The sequence below is a fragment of the Camelina sativa genome, chromosome 15, assembly GCF_030686135.1.
Source record: "Camelina sativa cultivar CO46 ecotype springtype chromosome 15, ASM3068613v1".
NCBI classification, from domain to species: domain Eukaryota; kingdom Viridiplantae; phylum Streptophyta; class Magnoliopsida; order Brassicales; family Brassicaceae; genus Camelina; species Camelina sativa.
The window spans coordinates 19,634,204-19,654,779 of record NC_141894.1 but is presented as its reverse complement, the minus strand read 5'-3'; the positions used below and the strand labels follow the sequence as shown (position 1 = coordinate 19,654,779).

Sequence of the window (20,576 nt, the reverse complement as noted above, 5' to 3'; positions counted from 1 at the left end):
AATCATAGGGGTCGTGGTCGCTTTGGTCAGAACCGAGGTAGAGGAGGTTATACGACAAGAGGTCGAGGGTTCCCTCAGCATCAAACTGGCTCTTCGTCATAGGGAGAGCGACCCGTGTGTCAGATTTGTGGTCCTATTGGTCACACGGCTCTGAAATGTTATAATCGTTTTGACAACAACTATCAAAGTGAGGTATCTACTCAAGCTTTTTCTTCCCTGCGTGTGTGAGATGAAAGTGGAAGAGAATGGCATCCAGACTCAGGTGCTACTGCTCATGTCACAACATCAACCTCTGGTCTGCAAGAATTAACCGCATATGAGGGAAATGATGCAGTGATGGTTGGAGATGGAGCCTATCTGCCTATCACACATGTTGGATCCACCACCATTTCCTCTTCCAAAGGTATCATTCCCTTAAATGAGGTCTTAGTCTGTCCTGAAATGAAAAAGTCTCTCCTATCTGTATCCAAATTATGCGATGATTATTCATGTGGTGTGTTCTTTGAATCTAATATGGTTTACATAATCGATTTGACCACTCAGAAAGTGGTGTCAAAGGGTCCTCGTAAAGAAGGACTCTATGTGTTGCAGAATCAAGAGTGTGTAGCGTTCTACTCAAACCGACAGTGTGGAGCTGATCTAGATACTTGTCATCATCGCTTAGGACACTCCAACTCTAAGATTCTTCAACACCTTCAAACCAGCAAGGAGATACAAGTCAATAAGAGCAGATTGTCCCCTGTTTGTGAGCCTTGCCAGATGGGGAAGAGTACTAAGTTGCAGTTTTTTTCTTCTGATTCTAGAGCTTTAAAACCCTTAGACCGAATCCATTGTGATCTTTGGGGTCCTTCACCAGTTGTATCAAATCAAGGATTGAAATACTATGTGGTTTTTGTTGATGTTCATTCTCGGTTTTCTTGGTTTTATCCTTTGCGCTTGAAATCCGAATTCATGTCAGTCTTTGTTGCGTTTCAAAAGTTAGTTGAGAATCAGTTCAGTTCAAAGGTAAATATATTTCAGAGTGATGGTGTGGGAGAATTCACAAGCAATGCCTTCAAAACTCATTTAGGTGAACATGGGATCAAACATCAAATCTCATGTCCCTACACTCCTCAGCAAAATGGAGTTGCAGAAAGAAAACACAGACATTTGGTGGAGCTTGGCTTATCCATGTTGTTTCATAGTCACACTCCTCTCAAATTACTGGGTAGAAGCTTTTTTCACAGCTAACTATCTCATTAATCTTCTACCCTCCTCAGTTCTCCACAATAATAGTCCTGAGGAAACACTTCTTCAACAAAAAGTGGATTACTCTTACCTCCGAGTTTTCGACTCTGCTTGCTATCCATGTTTGAGACCAATTGCAGCAACCAAGTTTGATCCAAGATCATTGCAATGTGTGTTTTTAGGTTACAGTAATCACCATAAAGGTTATCGATGTCTATATCCTCCGACTGGGAAGGTCTACATCTCTTGCCACGTCATTTTTGATGAAGAGCACTTTCCTATCAATCATAAATTCAAACATCTTTCTCCCAGTTATTAGCACCTCTGCTACGGGCTTGGCAAGACTCTGAGCCACTCACGACACCAACAGACATAACTCCTATACAATTGTTGTCCAAACCGGTCTCAGAACCTGCATTAACTCACACTGCAGAACCGGTCTCAGAACCTGCATCAACTCAACCGGCAGAACCAGTGATCAACGCATCTGAAGATACTAATTCCAATAATGACACTGACTCCGACTCCGACATTGGTGACACTCAAGCCGAGTTGGATCCACTTCCTGATCCAATCCAGCCAAATAATCTTCATTCCATGATAACTAGATCAAAGGATGGAATTCACAAGCCAAATACTCGGTATGTACTTCTTGCTTCTAAATTTACAAGTGATGAACCAAAAAGTATTATTTCTGCAATGAAGCATCCGGGGTGGAACGGAGCAGTCATGGATGAGATTGGTCGCATACATATGTTGCATACATGGTCTTGGTACCTCCCACTGAAGATATGAACATTTTGTCTTCCAAATGGAACATAAACCTGATGGTACGATAGACAAGATAAAGGCCAGACTCGTGGCAAAAGGTTTTGATCATGAAGAGAGGCTTGACTACCTCGAGACATTCAGTCCAGTTGTCAGAACAACAACAATCCAACTCGTCTTGGATACTGCAACAAATCAAGGATGGCCTATCAAACAGCTTGATGTGTCGAATGCTTTCCTGCACGGCGAACTACAAGAGCTGGTGTTTATGTATCAACGGACAGGATTTGTTGATCCAGAAAAGCCAGATCATGTCTGTTGTCTCACCAAAGCCCTATACGGCCTAAAACAGGCGCCAAGAGCTTGGTTTGACACCTTCAGCAACTTTTTAATTGACTTTGGTTTCGAATGCAGCACCTCTGATCCGTCATTATTTGTCTGCAATCAAGAGAACCACACGCTAGTACTACTACTGTATGTCGATGACATTCTTCTAACTGGGAGTGACACTCACCTCCTGGGCAAACTCCTCATCGCTCTAAACAATAGGGTTTCTATGAAGGATCTTGGTCCACCGAATATTTTCTTGGGATAGAGTTTGAGTCGTGTGAGGATGGTCTCTTCCTACATCAAAAAGGCTATGCCTCTGACATACTACATCAAGCAGGCATGACGAACTGCAATCCAATGCCTACACCTCTACCTCAAACCTTGGAGAAACTCGATGTAACACCATTCTCTGAGCCTACATACCTTCGGAGTCTCGCAGGCAAGCTCCAATACCTGACAATAACAAGACCTGATCTTCAGTTTACAGTGAACTTCATCTGCCAACGGATGCACGCTCCAACCAATTCCGAATTCACTCTACTCAAAAGGATTCTCAGGTATGTCAAAGGCACCCTGAATCTTGGGATGCCAATAAGAAAGCACAACAATCCGACTCTCTCTGCATTTTGCTATAGTGACTATGCTGGTTGTAAAGACACACGAAGATCGACCTCAGGATTCTGTATCTTGCTCGGATCAACCCTCGTGTCCTGGTCTGCCAAAAGACAGAAAACACTCTCCAACTCCTCTACAGAGTCAGAGTATCGTGCTTTATCCGTCGTTGCTCGAGAACTCACATGGATATCTTCTCTACTGCGAGACATTGGAATTCCTCAATATCAACCTACTCGAGTCTTCTGTGACAACCTGTCTGCAGTGTACCTGTCCGCTAATCCTGCTCTGCATAATTGGACTAAACACTTTGACAAAGACTTTCACTACATCAGAGAACGTGTTGGTCTCGGCTTGATAGAAACACACCACATTCCTGCACTGCTTCAGCTTGCTGACATCTTCACGAAGCCATTACCACGTCCATCATTCTTTGACCTTCGAGGCAAACTTGGCGTGTCTCCTCCTCCGGTCACTTCCCCACCAACCTTTGAGGGAGAGTGTAGAAGATAAGGCCTCAGGAAACAAGCCTCAAGCCCAAGCCCAACATCAAAGTTTGATTACTGACACATCTCAATGGTCAAAACAGAGTTACAGCGACAATACGGAGAGTTGCAGCGACAATACGGAGAGTTGCAGCGACAATACAGAGAGTTGCAGAGACAGTACGAAGTTGGTGACTCACCCTAATACAGCTGTCCTCCAAGATAAAGATTTCTAGATTGTTCCTCTTACCTTGTATATAAAAGATGTAAAAACCCTAAAGGAAACTTTAAGGAAAATACAAGTTAGTCATCAAAATCTCTATGTTTTCTAAACTCCTTCACTGATGAACTAGCTAGGGACTTGACTTGAGAGTACGAGCTCTCAATCTTTCCGTTGACCTCCTTATGAACTTTCATCCACTTTGTTGTGAATCTCGGTTATTTTTTTTTCTCGAGTCATTGCGCTTTTCAGTAATTGTTTCATCATCTTGCCGGTTGATGCACAGAAGATGGGAGTTCTAGCGTTTTGGTAGGCCGGTTGGTAGTTTACTAGTTTTAGTTGAATTCTGGTTTTTGCAGGAATCCTCCTTAGAAAGCTATCATGTTTAGTAAAAGTGGCCAAATAAATTATGAACAAATGACGAAAAAAAGAAAGAATTATGAACAAGTACGAATGTGCTCTTTTTTTTTTGTTTATTTGTCAAAAATACGAATGTGCTATGTTGAAACTGCTTGCATATGTTTTTGAAAGCAGACACTTTAATATTTATGTGAGAAAGGTTATAGTGATTCTTGTAGTTTTGATTGAAGATATCTTGGTAAAAAATCAATTGTTTGTGATTCATTTAACTAATTGTTTTCCTTAAGTAAGGAGATTTATTATCATATATAGATATATCTTATTATTTGACCAAAAAAATATATTGATATATTTATTTGCCTAAAATCTTAAGATATCCCTAACAAAAAGGAAATAAATAGAAAGCCATTGAGCTAAGAAATTGAATAGTTAAAATGAGCCATTAAGCTTTCTATCTCATTGTTTTTCTTTTTTTTTTTTTCTTTTTTCCCCATAGATCTTCTTCTTAATCTTTTTGGTTTTCTAAAAAAATAAAAATTCTATTCTTTACAAGATTAAAGAAAACACAAGTTTTTGGATATTTTATTTATCAATTTGTTGAATCATGAGATTTGCTAGTTTGGTTGTGGTTTCTTTTATTTTCCTTTTCCTTGTCATAAGCCATTTCAAAGGTAATAAATTATTTTCCTTTTGATTTAACTTTTTACTCGTATAAAAACAACCATTCAGAATTCTTTCAATTTTATCTTGATAATAAAATTTCATATCGCAAAAGTTGTGATAAAAGAAAAATCCTAATATTCATTCATCATTACTTTATATATATAATTTTTTATTAAATCTATAATTTTAATAATATCTGTGGTTGATATAATTCTAGAGATTGAAGCGGTGCAGTGTGAAATTATCGAATGGTTCGATGATAAATGTGGTGCTGATGGAAACAAGACGTGCATAGAGCACCTTATTAAAGGACATATATATGACTTTCCTCGTTGTGATTGTCGTGACGCGAAGCCAGGAATTTTGTGTACATGTTTACATCGTCTTCCTTGTGTGCCACCATATATCCAAAAGAAAATTAGTAATTAAGTTATTAACTTGGAAGATTGATTTGTGTTGTGCACATGCATAAATAAAAATAACCCGAGACTATAAAACCTTATAAAATGAAAAAATTTGAATACTTTACTTGACGTAATTAAATTGTTTTTCTTTTATGACAAAAATTGTTTGATAAAATTTCGGAAAAATGACCATAAAATTCCTCAACTTTAGCGATTTTAAAAAATCATTCCCCACCTTTAACGTTTTGTCCAAATCTTTGTTGAGTATGTGTTGGTGTGAGAAACAACAATTTAAAGTATTCGAATGAAGGATATAATCTGGGCAGGCTTTTTCAGTAGAAATCGATATGAACTTAAGAGAAACAACCGAACTGGATTTTGTATTAATATTGATCAAGATGCTCTTGCGAAGTTATAAGTCTAATGCTCGAGTTTTCTATATCTTTTTACACTTTTCATCGCGGTATTTAAATTACTTCTGTCTTGTGCTTGGATCCCGAGATTTACTCCATCGATCTTTCCTCGCTCAGTCCTGATCTCCCGTGATTCACTCAACCGCTTGACCTCGTCGCTCTTTTATCTTTGGGATATCCGCAGGCTTGTTGTCAATTTGGGCCCAAAGCCCGTTAAGCATATCATTTTTGAGCGGGCCAAATGCTGGCCCAGGAGCAGCGAAACCCGACTCCAATAGTATGCAAATTTAAGATTTAAAATAAATCAACTTTAGATAAAAATAATCAGAGCCATTAACACTGTTTTTTAAACCTAATTGGATAAATCTATATTACCATTTTGAAGTACATTTTGTGTTATGCCCTTTAAGTATTGCTTATTTAAATTTTTATTTACAACATTATCCCCTCAAAAATTTCCATAAATAACATTACACAGCAACTCAATTACTAAACCTTCTTTAATCGACCAACATTTATTACATTTATTGCCATAAAATCTTAACAACATCTATACATTCTGATTTTCCCAAAAACAATTCTACCCATTAAGTTTTAAGCCATTAAATCTCCAAAACTATCTTTAGGCTTCACCTATAAGGTAAACGTTCAACTTAAGTACTTATCTCTTTACTGTATGTGAATAAAAAAGTTTATAATTAAAATCTATATTAACATTTTTGAAGTACATTTTGTGTTATGCCCTTTAAGTATTGCTTATTTAAATTTTTATTTACAACATTAACCCCTCAAAAATTTCCATAAATAACATTACACAGCAACTCAATTACTAAACCTTCTTTAATCGACCAACATTTATTACATTTATTGCCATAAAATCTTAACAACATCTATACATTCTGATTTTTCCAAAAATAATTCTACTCATTAAGTTTTAAGCCATTAAATCTCCAAAACTATCTTTAGGCTTCACCTATAAGGCAAACGTTCAACGTAAGTACTTATCTCTTTACTGTATGTGAATAAAAAAGTTTATAATTAAAATTTAATACTTGATGATAACTATTACTGTTTGGTAGTTACTAAATAGATGTGTTTTACTCATTATAATTTTTAATATATACTTTTGGAGTTTACAATTACTACATTTTATTTCTAAAATACTAATAATTATATTTATTTCAAATTTAACTCACATATATTCAGTTATGAGTTGTATCAAGTCTTACAACTATAAATATATTTACAAATATAAACGTATTGTATTCATAGATTATTTTAGTAAATATGATTTGCATTATTTATAGATTTTACAAGCCTATCTAAATTCAATAAAAAATACAACTCCTTATTGCAAATACACCAAAATATATACTAACATTGTAACATCTGTATAAATAAAAGAAACTCAATCATTTTAAAATATAAAATTATATATAAAAATTAAATAAGTTATTGTCCCGTGGTGTACCACGGGTTAAATCCTAGTGTAATTCATTTGATATGCCTAAAATCTCTTCAAGATTCACGTTTAAAGGACAATATTTGAGTTATATAACTCATATTTAACTAAAAATGTTAATGAATTCTCTTTTTATGTACATATATATATATATATATATATTATATTGGATAATATACTTCAAATAAATTACGTAATATTTAAGTTCAATAATATATAGTTTGGAAAGACATTTACAATTTACAACTAACTAGTAGAAAAGATAATTACAAAACTAGGATATATCCCGTGCTTAAAGCACGGGTCAACATTTTTTAAAAAATTTATAATATAATAATAAAAATTATTGTTTTTTTTTTTAAATTATTTTGTTTGAGATAATATTTATTTTTAATTATTATGTAAATCTATTAGTCTATATGAATACTAATTATTTTAGAATATTATAATATTTTCTTTTTGACGTATTATTACAGTTTTATATTGTTTAATTGTTGTATTTGCATCATATTTTGTGAAATATAAAATAGTAATTTTAATATGAGAAATACCCTAGGATAGCACTATTTTAAGTTTTTCTTCCAAAGTTAGCACACACTCTCAAATTTCCAAAACTAGCATTTTTATATATTCAAATTATTATTTATTTTATATAACAAAATAAATTATTGATTTTGTGTGATATCAAATCCATTAACTTCGTCAACATGCTCCGATGTCTTTTCCGGCGAGATGAGGTGGCTCCATCTAGTTGTGATGTCGTATATGTCTTCTTATAGCATCGTCTTCCTCGAACAATCGTCATCTCCAGGATCGTCTTCCTCCAACAATCGTCTTTCCGATTTTGAAAGGCACTTAATGAAATGAAACACAGCTCAACACTTTCTTTACCAGACCCAGCGGCGGAGGCCGGCGTATAATCGAAATCAGATCGAGGCTAAGGTAAGGGAAGAGAACAAGATAGAAGAATCTCAAAGGCATGACAAAGGGAAGACCGATAAACTAGTATTGCTGCCAAAAGGGATATTCATGACTCGGTTTCCTCGCCGGAGGAGCTCTAACAACCAAAGCTGGTGGTGAAGGAGGAGATGATGATAGTGGCTTTCTTATGGAGAGAGCGTGTCATTTCCCGTACGTTGACGCCACCGTGAAGGATCAGATTGAGATCTCGTCAACAAAATCTGTCACTCTAATTATTGAAATTAAGAGCAAAACAAATATGATTTGATGATTATTAATTAGGTGATTATTCATGATTTGATGGGTATTAAATTCACAGAGGTCGATGTATTGATCCAGGTGAAGCTATGGAGCCAAATTTACTCAGAAGAAACAATAGAAGCTTCTCTTCTCTTCTCTTCTTGCCAAAGTTATTGCATACCAAGTGTTTGATATAATGTCATTATGAACAAAACAGTTAGTAAGAGTAAATAAGTTTGTGTGTGTAAAAATCTATACAAAAATAAGTTATAGAAACAGTTGGTGAGAGTAAACGGTTCGTCACCATTTCTGAGATTTCTGAACATTCAGGAAATTCTTCCTAAAATTCAAGTATAATCTTACTATATTATTTAAGCAACCCTTTAAATCTTTAACCCTATATTATGTAAAATATTACACAATATGCCACTGTATATTAATACCAAAATATAATATCTACAAAATGGTTACCCTAATTAATAGCTATTTCAAATTACCTTTTATATATAAAATCGTAAAATAAAATTGTTACAAATAACTAATTACTAACAGTAAATTAAAATTACAAAAATAATAATATAATATATATTATAGTAAGAAATTTTATAACCCAAGCCCATACAACAAAAGTATTATATATTTTGCAGACAAAATCAAAATGCTATTCAACACCCCAAGTGATATATAGCATAAGAACTAACATGATTTAACAACACAAAGGTATTTTCTTTGTTGTATACATGATCATAATGTTAATGCACACCACAAGTGATATATAACATACAGATTTACATAAGTGTATGATTAAATAGAGACTGCATCTATTTAACCGAATAGTCGTACAACAATAACATAGTACATTTGTTTCCTATCTATACATTACAAATATACATTACAAAAATACAAAAATAAGATCATCTATCACACTATGAGATCATAGCAGATTTCCGAAATCCCACCAAAATAGAATTCTTCAAACCTAAACAACAACCTGAACAAAAAAATCAGAATACAATCCCGCAACTACACAACTAAGATTCTCATTTCAACATTAACATGATCTGAATTTTGATATCTAGAAAAGCTACACAACTAACATATCTTAGTTTAATAGAATATACCAGTGGTACATCTGATTAAACGAATAATCTCATCTTGATGATAAGATCAAACTGTAATCTCGGTCACTAAAACCTAACGCTGCTACAATTACTATATAAACAGCCCATTAGCAGCTTTATACAAACCATCAACGCAAACAGCCTTCTTAGCATTTTCAGCAAACTATTTACTCAAAATGAATGGTCTAATGGCAATGACTTACCTCGCTGATGTCAAGCCGTACAAAAGCACTTGGCGTGTTCAGGTTAAGGTCCTTCATTCGTGGAAGCAGTACACTGCGCAGTCTGGAGAAACAATGGAGATGGTGTTAGCTGACCAAAGGGTTTGTTATTATAAACATAGTATCTTTACGAGTATTTATTCAATAAATAGAAAACAGCTTATATTCAATGTTTTAACTGTTTCTTTTTCGTTTTACAACCATCATAATCAGGGTTCCAAGATTCATGCTTCCATCAAGAAACAACTTGTGGGTAAGTTCGAGAGGCAGATTACAAAAGGTGAGTGGAGGATCATTGAAAATTTCGGATTAACCCAGGTGAGAGGCCAATACAGGGTTACCAACCATCCATTCAAGATGGGCTTCGTGAACAACACTCATGTAACCCCGTGTGTGAATATATCTGATGATATGTACCTCACATTGCCCGACTTTCAAAACATCATTGTTGGGGATCTTAATCCCTTCTACTTGATTGGTTAGTTTTTGGAAGCATGAATTATTTCTTATTTAAAGTTTAAGCTGCGGTATTTCTTAATAAATAACAACTAATGTGTGTTTACATGTCATGTATTTTTCAGATGTTCTTGGTCAAGTGGTGAATGTTGGCCCAATGGATACCATTGAGGTAAACAACAAACCAACCAAAAAGCTGGAGTTTGAAATCAGAAACATAAGGTAAAAGAAATGATCTAACCACTTATTTTATTGTCAATAAAACCATCCCTAATTTTTTTACTATGTTATCATTGATGTAGCAATGACCGTCTACCATGCACAATGTGGGGCAAATTTGCTGATCAAGTTTACCATGCATGCCAAGACGCGGCTGGTCAGTTGGTGGTTTGTTTGATCAGATTTGCAAAGATTCATACTTTCAGAGGTAAGTCATATTCAACCTACCTAAAACATAGTTTTATGAATCATTAAAAAAAAAATAAACTGTTTAATTGTTATGTCTATAGGTGAAAATCAAATCACCAATGCTTTTGATGTATCTGACATCATCATCAACCCGGATTATGCTGAGGTGATTGAATTCACGGCAAGGTAAATTAGCAACGTGACCTACTACTTAACTATTGTAGATCTTGAAGTCATATGGTGAATTTAATATTTTGTGTTTTTGTTTTAAATCCAGTCTGCCCAACGATGGTCTTAGTCTGACCATCAGTCAAACTAAGCCACGGTTGGAGCTAATGGCTCATAATGGTGACTTCTTTGATCAGTATCCTAGGAAGACAATCGACCAACTGCTGGGTCAAATGGAGGTAACTAAATCAAGAATTTAGATATAGTTTGTTGTGTAAATTTATGAATATGCAGTTTTTATAAAACGCTTTTTCAATTCACCAGGTTTCGAAATGTAAAGTCATGTGCACAATCGCATCAATTGATACAGATATGGGTTGATTTTATCTCGGCTGTAAGAAATGTAGCAAAAAAGTGGAAGGAAACAAAAAGAAGGAGACTTCTTTCCTGACAAAACCAAGAAAGCTAACTTTCTGGTGTCCTAAGTGCAATCTGAACATCACACAAGTCGTACCAAGGTAGTTTTTTATACTTCACAGAAACAAACAAATACTACAGAACTGCACAGAATCACAGACTAACTTTCTCATTCATAGGTTCAAGTTACATGTGAGTGTCATAGATCAGACAGGAGAAATGAAGTGTATGCTGTTTGATGGTTCAGCTTCTGAGATCGTTGGACAAACTGCTCATGACCTACTTGATGGTGTTTATGATGATGATGTAAGTACCATTTGTTAGTTAAAGTTTAGATGTAAGTAGTCATAAAATGCTAATATTCCGTATCTCTGGCCAATAAATGTAGCTACAGGATCCATCCAATCTACCCCTTGCTCTGAAGAATTTGGTTGGGAAGACATTTCAGCTTCTGGTGTTAGTTGAAATTGACAACCTTTATGGTGGCAATGAGACATACCGAGTTAGAAAGATTTGGCCAGGAACAGAAGGGGTGAAGATAGATGACCTTGATGATTCAGAGGGACAAGGCAACCCATCTCAAATCATTTCCGGTGATCAGGTAGATATTTTATCGTCTTTAAAACATATATATTGTCAATTCTTTAATTTAGTAGAAAGTGAAAAGTTTAATAAAAAAATGTGTATTTTAAATTACAGGATATTTTGTTGCTTACCAATAGCAGTGAAACATCTGCTTCTGATTTCTCTACTCCATCATCAAAGAGGGTTAGAGAAAACGATGAAGGAAACTCAACTAATAAGAAGATCATGGGTAAGTCAATCATGTTTGAAAAACAAGATGAGAAGGTGATGAAACTGAAGGCAGTCAAACTGGAGAAAATTGAGGAACAGAAGGGAGTGAAGATTGTGAAAACGGAAGGTGGAAAACCAAATCTCTCTCATGAGGTGGACAATGGAGATACCAAAGAATCAGAATATGCAGTGAACTGAGTCGCTAGAAATCAAGTGATCAAGTGGAGGATGTTGGCCTAATAAAACTGTGGGCAGATTTTAGACTTAAGTTAGGGTTGGCTTTTAGTATTTTTTTTTTTTCCAAAAAATACATTTACTATGGATAACATTAGTAGAATTCTCTTCTACTATAATATACTTAGTAATTTGTAGAACGCATTTGTATTTTGTTTAAAAAGGCAACATCATATCAATAAAAATCCAATTTTCCCGCCATATATTAAATCTTTAGACTATACACTGACCTGTTAATCTCTGCTGATTCAACAGAATCTCCAACCAATGTTCTCCTATTGCTGTCATATTAAAGAAAAACATAATGTTAATTACAAGGGAAAATAAAAAAATATGACTAACTACATCATAACTTTATGTACAATGATAATACCCGTAAAAACACTATACTTCTGATTACATGAAGATATAGCTAAGCTACACGAATGAATTCTAAAGAAAAATCTAAATCTTATAACTTTATTTGTTACAATTAATCAATTTATTCCTAATTTTAAGGTAGCAACAAGCATGTGTTTAGAAAATTACGATTAGGTTGTTAAGATAGTATATCTGATGATATGTACCTCACATTGCCCGACTTTCAAAACATCATTGTTGGGGATCTTAATCCCTTCTACTTGATTGGTTAGTTTTTGGAAGCATGAATTATTTCTTATTTAAAGTTTAAGCTGCGGTATTTCTTAATAAATAACAACTAACGTGTGTTTACATGTCATGTATTTTTCAGATGTTCTTGGTCAAGTGGTGAATGTTGGCCCAATGGATACCATTGAGGTAAACAACAAAATGAACCTATGCATGCCATCTTATAAAACTGTTTGAAGAGATATTTGCTTATATTTGAAGTTATTTCTGGATATATGATTTGTTCTCTTTAAGGTTAATTCTGTTTAACAACTCTGATCTAAACACAAATATTTATGAATTCAAACAAGAACATAACCGAATTAACACTAAACAATAAGGAAATTTGATCAGATATAGATTACTACTTACGTTTCTTATAAGAGGAGGTTGCATACTTCCACGCTATCATTCAAAGCACCAAACAAACTTAGTATGTCCTGCAAATTAATACATGTCAAGAAGAAACATATAATTTGTAAACCAAAGAGACAGAGTTGTGAAGCAAAATTTGTGTATAAGCTGTAATAATACAATAAGAGATTTACAAATTCAACAAATTGTCGTCATTGTATTATTAATTTCACTACGGTTCATAATCCTTTAAATTAGGGAAATGAAAAATTTTGAATTGAAAATTTTAAACAATAATTATTAGATTGTATCCACGATTTCTACTGAACAACTTTAGACAATTTCTAATTCTATTACATGGATAAGAATCTTTCTAAAGCTAATTACAGATACTTTGTTCAAAAACAAAAAAAACCTTATTACAGATAATGTAAATCGGATAAGACTGACCTTATCTTATATCCAACAGATTTCTCTCCTGATCCAGCATCAACGGATTGCTTCGCTTGATTCGATTAAATTTGTGTATAAGCTGTAATAATACAATAAGTGAAAAACAAATTAATCAAACTGTCGTGATTGAATTATTATAATTTCACTACGGTTCTTAATTCTTCAAATTAGGGAACTGAAAAAATTTGTAAATCGGATAAGACTGACCTTATCTTAAATCCAATAGATTTCTCTCCTGATCCAGCATCAACGGATTGCTTCGCTTGATTCGAATAAATTTGTGTATAAGCTGTAATAATACAATAAGTGAAAAACAAATTAATCAAACTGTCGTGATTGAATTATTATAATTTCACTACGGTTCTTAATTCTTCAAATTAGGGAACTGAAAAAATTTGTAAATCGGATAAAACTGACCTTTATCTTAAATCCAACTGATTTCTCTCCTGATCCAGCATCAACGGATTGCTTCACTTGATTCGATTAGATATTATCGGTTGGAAAACAAATCAAAGTTTTTGAAATTGAAAAAGTATCGATTGATTCGATTAGGTTTCGTAGGGAGCAGACGAAGAGATAGACTTTCTTCGTTTTCTGATTATGCGGCTGACGGAAAAAACAAGAGTATACGAATGTGGGCTGTGTACTGGGCTTAGCTAAAATTCAATATACTGTATTAATATAATCTGTTAATTTCCCTTATGGATCGTATATGGGCCATTCAAAGTGATTTGAGATCACAATAAAACATATAATTTATTCACTTTAAAATTACATTGACAACTAAATTAATCTACATGTTATACTTTGGGTTAAAACTTTGTTTATGATGACAATAAAACTAATTAACCACTTACACTTAATTACACTACATGCTAATTCTAATTCATATATAGTCCAACATATGTACTTTCTATATATATCTTTTTTTAAAAAACAATTAGTTCTATAAAATGATTCAAAATGTCACTATACAACAATATATTATATAAGAACCCAAATAATTATAATCATATACTTCCCAAAAAAAAAAGAATTATTCTCCCGCGCTACCAGCGCGGGTTATTATCTAGTTTCCTAAATATTATAAAATCCTTCCTAATTTAAAGAAATGAGTTTTTAATCTTCTATTTTTTTTGTGGTGTCTTAATGTATCACAGATTACTCCAATATGATAAATTTTATGCATTGAGTTATTTTCAAACATTATGAGGTTTATACAAGAACTATCTTTAAATAGGTAATCTCATATGATATTTCAATTTTTTTTTTTTATGAAAACGATCCTGAATTGCAATGAGTCATTCCTAAATATTATTCTATCCTTCCTAAATTTTAAATAAATGTCTTTCTAAATTATTATTTTTTTGTTTTGCTTCAATGTGTCAAATATTAGTAGATTACTCAATTAGTAAGTGGTAATGATTTTATTTTTATGCACATCTTGATGTTAGAAAATCCAAAAAAAATTATGAAGATCATCTTGAAGTTCAAGTAAGCCTTCTTAAATTTCATAGATTCCTTCCCGAATTTCATAGAATTAGTCCTGAATTTCATAGAATCATTTATATAGTTCAATCACCGTTAAAACTAAATGCTAACACAGAAACATATGACACTGTACAAAAACAATCCAAAAATGTTTCACAAACATCATACATGTCTAAAAACAGATAAAGTTCAACTGGATAAAGGAATATAGACCTATAAAATGTCAACACACTCTTTAACTATATCCAAATAATACTTGCATCTTGTGTCGTATGTAGATACATCACATAGCTTCGAGAAATCTTCAATCCCATTTTTTGGGATAAAAATTGAAATCTGGAAATATGTTTGAGGAAAGTCTTCCTGAATTCTCAATAATGCTTCCTGAATTTTCAAAATACAACTACAAAATAACAAGATTCGGAGGAAGAAGAAGAATTTCAGGGAAATAGTGGACAATGATCAAATTTGAGAGAGAGAGAGAGAGTGTAGACGTACGACTTCGAACTCTGAACGAGGCTAAGATTGCCAAGATAAGAAAAGATTGAGCAGATTCTATGGTAACAACTACTTGAACGAGTTGAACAACTACTTAGCAAAGCTTCCATGAAGTTTAGGAAGGTCTTCCTGAGACATCAGACCGGGTATACTATCAATTTCCTGAGACATCAAATGCAAAAGAATATGAAACCACACAGTAGTCAGAGCTCAGCATATATAGCAAGACCAAGAACTAACTTGAACTTGCTTTCATCCATTAATATAAAGAAATGAGTTTTTGGAGTTGTCTAGTTGTGTTCATGAGGTGGAGGACAGTAAGATAAGATTTTTTGGTTATGTTCATTACTATTTTTGCGATTTCTGAATATTTAGGAAAGCTTTACTAAATTGAAAGAATATTTTCCTAAATATTATGAAATATTTCCTAAATATAAAGAAATAAGTTTTTGCATCTTTAAATTTTTTGTTTTTCCTTAATCTATCACACATAACTCCATTTAGTAAGGATATTTGATTTTATTTTGTGCAACATCCTGATTTTTTATTTTATTTTAGGCAACATCTTGATATTTTAACTATAAGAGTAATAATTTGATTGTGTCTTCCTACATATTTTATGAAGGCTATCCTGAAGTTTAAGGGTTTCTTCCTAAATATTATCGAATTCTTCCTCAATTTAAATAATATATTACTAAAACCATTTTAAATATGTTGTCTCACATTACTCCACTAGTGAAGGGTAATGATATCATTTTGTGCATATTTGTGTGTTTACCATTATCTAGATTTTTTTTGAAGGTCATCCATAAGTTCATAATGAATTTCAAACTTTTTATGAAGGTCATCCTGAAATTGAGGAAAGATTTCTTTAGTTTTGTGGATTCCTTCCTGAAATTTCCAAGGAGTGCTAGGTGATGGTTTTTCAAGTTGAAAGGAGTCTACAAACTACCAACAAAGGTATGCATTAAGTAAGAAAGCATCTTTAAATAATAATTTTATGAAAATAATTTGAATTCATAAAACAAGAATATATTCCACATAAAAACTCAGCATTACTACAAAATTTGAAACACATAAAGGAGAAATTTAGTAGATGTGGTTGCACAATTGTAATTTCACTTCTCATCTTTCAATTTTCTTTACTTGTAGTTGTTGTCTTAGCCAAAATCTCTTGAAACAATTTCCTTTTGGTGCTTTACTAGTAACTCATTCATCTGATCAATATGTAGCAAACTTAACACCAACACACAACAAAGGAAGAAAAAACCATGAGTGAAAAAAATCTTTAGTGTTCTCTGATTATCTATCATTAAGTTCATCCTGAAATCAAAACTTTTTATAAAGGTCATCCTGAAGTGGAAAAAAGCTTTCCTGAATTTCTTGCGATCCTTCCTGAATTTTCAATGAGTGTTGGATGCTGCTTGCTGGATGCTGGATTTCAAATTGCAAGAACAGAAGAAGGGATTCTAAAAAATAGAGAACTTAAACAAGAGGAAAAACTAGAGTGATTCTTGTTAAGAGCACTTCAAACAAATCCAATGCTTTGAACATAAGAGATACTACATAACAATAAGCTAAAAGGATTACAATATTGTCTTCAAGCCTACTATGATTCCAAAGAGGAAACAGAGAGTTGGAGCTATCCTGAAACTTTTACAGAAACTTCATTTATCCATCAACATAATGTTATAAACTAAACCAATACACACAAAATAACACAAGAAAATCACACCAACTACCAAAGAAAACTCAAAACATTAACATATTTTTACAATGATACACGTCTAAACCTAAATCTCCAACTATAAACACAGTTTCAAAAATCAAACATCATTAGAGAACACACAAACCAAAAAATTCCAAATATATTCCCTGAATCAAGTTCTTCATATAAGGTTTATTTGATCAAAATCAATCACTCACCTAAAGGGCTTTGATAACCGCTCCATCGGCGACGTATAAAGTGATATGACTAGTGAGATTGAAGCTCTGAGTCAAATACATACCACAAGACACATAGAGTAGCATTCCATCATTGATGTTGGAGTACCTTTTGATTAATCATTGAAATGAATGTGCTGGTGTTCAAGATCTTTCCGTCACCAACATCTCCAAAATACGAAATCGATAATATCTCGGTCATATGCTTCATCGGAACTATATATGAACATGTAATCGGAGCTCCAAGCGAGATCGGCGAGGACAGATCAGTGATGAGAACACGGCTGTGAACACGGCGGCGAAAACCCATAGATAGCGAAAGATCGGGAAATAAAAATTGATTGGCAAGAAATTTATGATGCTTTAAGGTCTTGGGAGAGTAAGGACTCGATTGGCTCATGGTTTGTCACGCTTCGGCTCATATGATTTTTTGTGAATTGGTAATTACAAATAGCAAAGCTTGGTGAAACGATTAAAGAGCAAATTAAAGAATAAGAAGAAGAAGAGGGCACATGGTTCTGGAGAAATCGAGACGTGAGCTCGCTGAGTTGGAGAAGATGACGCCGGTGAAAACGAAATCTCAGAAATCTCATTATTGTAGAGATAAAGATGGTGATTTTTATTTAATACTTAATTAATTATTTTAGTGCTTTAATTTGTGTGCTAATTTTGGAAAATACAAAAGTGTATGCTAAATTTGGAACAAAAACTTAAAATTGTGCTATTTTTGAGAATCTCCCTTTTAATATTATAATTATGAGTAAATAAAAATTATTAATTTATATAAATTTAGTTTTACCAACCCGCCAATGTGGAAATTAAAACACACATTTTCATACATTTAGTAATATATCTTCGTTTTAAAAAATTCAAATCACAACATATGCAGAAAATATGCATTTTATTAATTATAAGTATTATATGAAAGTTATAAACAATTTGTAAATAAAATAAAATAAAGATGATAGGAGAATCATAATTTGAAATCTTAACAAAATGTTCGAATTTAGTTATTAAAAATAATTGTATTGTATACTTGGATAAAAAATCTTAGTTTTTAAAATTCTGATTGGTTTATATATTTTAAAAAAAATAATTAGTAATTTCGTCCATAATTTATTAGAGAGAGAAAATATTTTTTTAGATTTTTTTAGATTTTTTTAGATTTTTTAATATTTGATATGTGAATGTTTTTTATTTTTAATTTAATTATATTTATTTAAATTAGTTAATTAAGCTTAACTATTTTTTCTAATAGCAATTGAATGTAATGTTTTACACATTTTAAGGTTAGTTTCATATTTGTACTTCTCAATTAATATAGTAGGATACTGACTACCACCAACCAGATATTTTAAATGATTTCGAGTTTTAGTGAGTGTTTAGATGATTTGAGTGAATTAAGGAAGATATGAATTCCAGTAAAAATCACCCCAAATTAATCCGATCTAAAAGCATGCAATTTAGATATTTGTTTGTCTTTCTAACTAAAAAAATCATCTAAACCATTTCAAAGTTATTAACTCTAATGCTTAATTTTTTTCCAAAATAATCGGATTTAGAAATCTGTTTAAAAATCACTAGTTCAATAACACTTGATTTTAGAATTTGTTTTTATATTTATGTTTGAATAAAAAAAATTATTAATCATTTCAACAGTAATCATTCCAAATGATTGACTAAATACACCCCACATTTTTGAAATTATAAAAATGATTATTTCCAAATAAAAACCGTTTTCTGATCCAAATATTAATATGATATAAGATTTTTTCACATTAAATGAGAATTTTAATCTTCCTATTAACCTCAAATTGTGGTTTCTTTATCATTGTAACATACATTATTAATATTTGAGTTTCGTGAAAAGTATATCGCTGGAAGACCATCTTAGTAAATACTTCCTTGGTGTCATAATATATTACTAGGTACCAACCCGCACATAATGCGGGATAAATCGATACAAATAAATATTATGAATAATATTGAGATTTTTAAGATTTGTTTGTGTAAAAAAAAATCGGTAAGTAGAGTTTATTTTTTAAGATTGTTTAGGGTTTTAAAAAAATTCAGCAACATGGATATCATGTTAAGATTGCTGAGTCACATATATTTAAATAGTTATTAGAATTTTTAAATAGGACACAAAGTTTTTATTTTTCAAACAATTAAATTGGTGAATAGATTTAAAATTGTTTGTGAAATGTTAATTGTTTATAAGATTATATTGTGATAATTAATTTTTAATACTTGGATAGTTATCAGATTTTTTTAAAACCGGAGAATAAGTTTTGCGTTTCAAAAAGTTAAATAGGTGAATAAGTTTAAATTGTTTGTGGTATGTAATTTACTTTTATGATTATTGTGATAATTTATTCATTTATCTTTTTTTTTAAAATATAGTTGAATAGTCATCAGACTTTTTCAAAATAGGAGAATAAGTTTAGCATTTCAAAAAAATAAATAGATGGTTTATAATTTTTTGTGAAATCTAATTTACTTTTAATAATTAATAGGTTATGCAAGTGATAATTAAATACATTTTAGGATTTTAATAGTTGATTAAATCTTTCCTTTTTAAAAACTAATAGTAAAAACATTAACTCATATATTTCAATGGTATATTTATGTAAATAATAATGAGAAGTAATGACTTTTATTCAAATGGTATATGAGCTCTGTGAGCGCGACATATCAGCTTTTTGGTGAGAGTGCTTCTCTATTAATATATAAGGGATGTTTTAGAGAATTCTTTTTATAATATAAGAAGTTACAATTTTTAAATTTTTAATATATAAATAATCTTATTTCTGATTAGTTGAACTTTTTTAAACTAGTTATTTTTTAATATGCACATTTTTACTTAATCATATATTTTATAACCAAAGGAGTAGAACATACTCTAAATATTACTCCATCCATTTTAAAATAGTGTCATTCTAAGCATATTTTTTTGTTTCAGTTTAGTTGTCCTTCTCATTTTTCAATAGAAAATTATCTCATTTACTTCTTACTAAAAAAATATTAAATATTATAAAATTTTAATAGTGAAACAAGAAGTTAATAATCTGTTTATCTATTTTTTTAAACTGTGTGAAATTACCTAGAATGATAACTAAAAAAATAGTAGTCCCTCTGTATTAGAATAGATGATGTTTTAAGAATTTATCTTGTATCATAAAAATTAATTTTTTATATTTTTTTTATTAATTAATGCTATGAAATTATAGATTTCAAAATTCATT

General features: G+C 31.9%; 1 protein-coding gene and 1 long non-coding RNA gene across 2 annotated transcripts; one reads left to right on the top strand and one right to left on the bottom strand.

The window, feature by feature from the left end:
- Positions 1 to 8,945: 8,945 nt before the first annotated feature.
- On the bottom strand, positions 8,946 to 14,012 carry LOC147926883 (uncharacterized). Its single transcript, XR_015582819.1, has 5 exons — positions 13,816 to 14,012; positions 13,606 to 13,687; positions 13,396 to 13,477; positions 12,964 to 13,031; positions 8,946 to 9,135 (listed from the first exon to the last, which is right to left on the bottom strand). It is a non-coding gene; the product is annotated as an uncharacterized LOC147926883 (long non-coding RNA).
- Positions 9,382 to 11,928, top strand: LOC147926884 (replication protein A 70 kDa DNA-binding subunit B-like). The gene is made up of 10 exons (XM_087489082.1): positions 9,382 to 9,588; positions 9,700 to 9,964; positions 10,068 to 10,164; positions 10,245 to 10,369; positions 10,452 to 10,536; positions 10,628 to 10,757; positions 10,918 to 11,036; positions 11,115 to 11,241; positions 11,324 to 11,536; positions 11,635 to 11,928. The coding sequence occupies exons 1-10, from the start codon at positions 9,442 to 9,444 to the stop codon at positions 11,926 to 11,928; spliced, it is 1,602 nt and encodes a 533-aa protein (XP_087345208.1). The 5' UTR covers positions 9,382 to 9,441.
- Positions 14,013 to 20,576: the final 6,564 nt, after the last annotated feature.

Coding starts and splice junctions, on each gene's coding strand:
- LOC147926884 (XM_087489082.1), top strand. CDS start 9,442: ATGAATGGTCTAATGGCAATGACTTACCTCGCTGATGTCAAGCCGTAC. Junction 10,537..10,627: donor GTGATTGAATTCACGGCAAG/GTAAATTAGCAA, acceptor TTTTAAATCCAG/TCTGCCCAACGATGGTCTTA. Junction 11,537..11,634: donor AAATCATTTCCGGTGATCAG/GTAGATATTTTA, acceptor TTTAAATTACAG/GATATTTTGTTGCTTACCAA.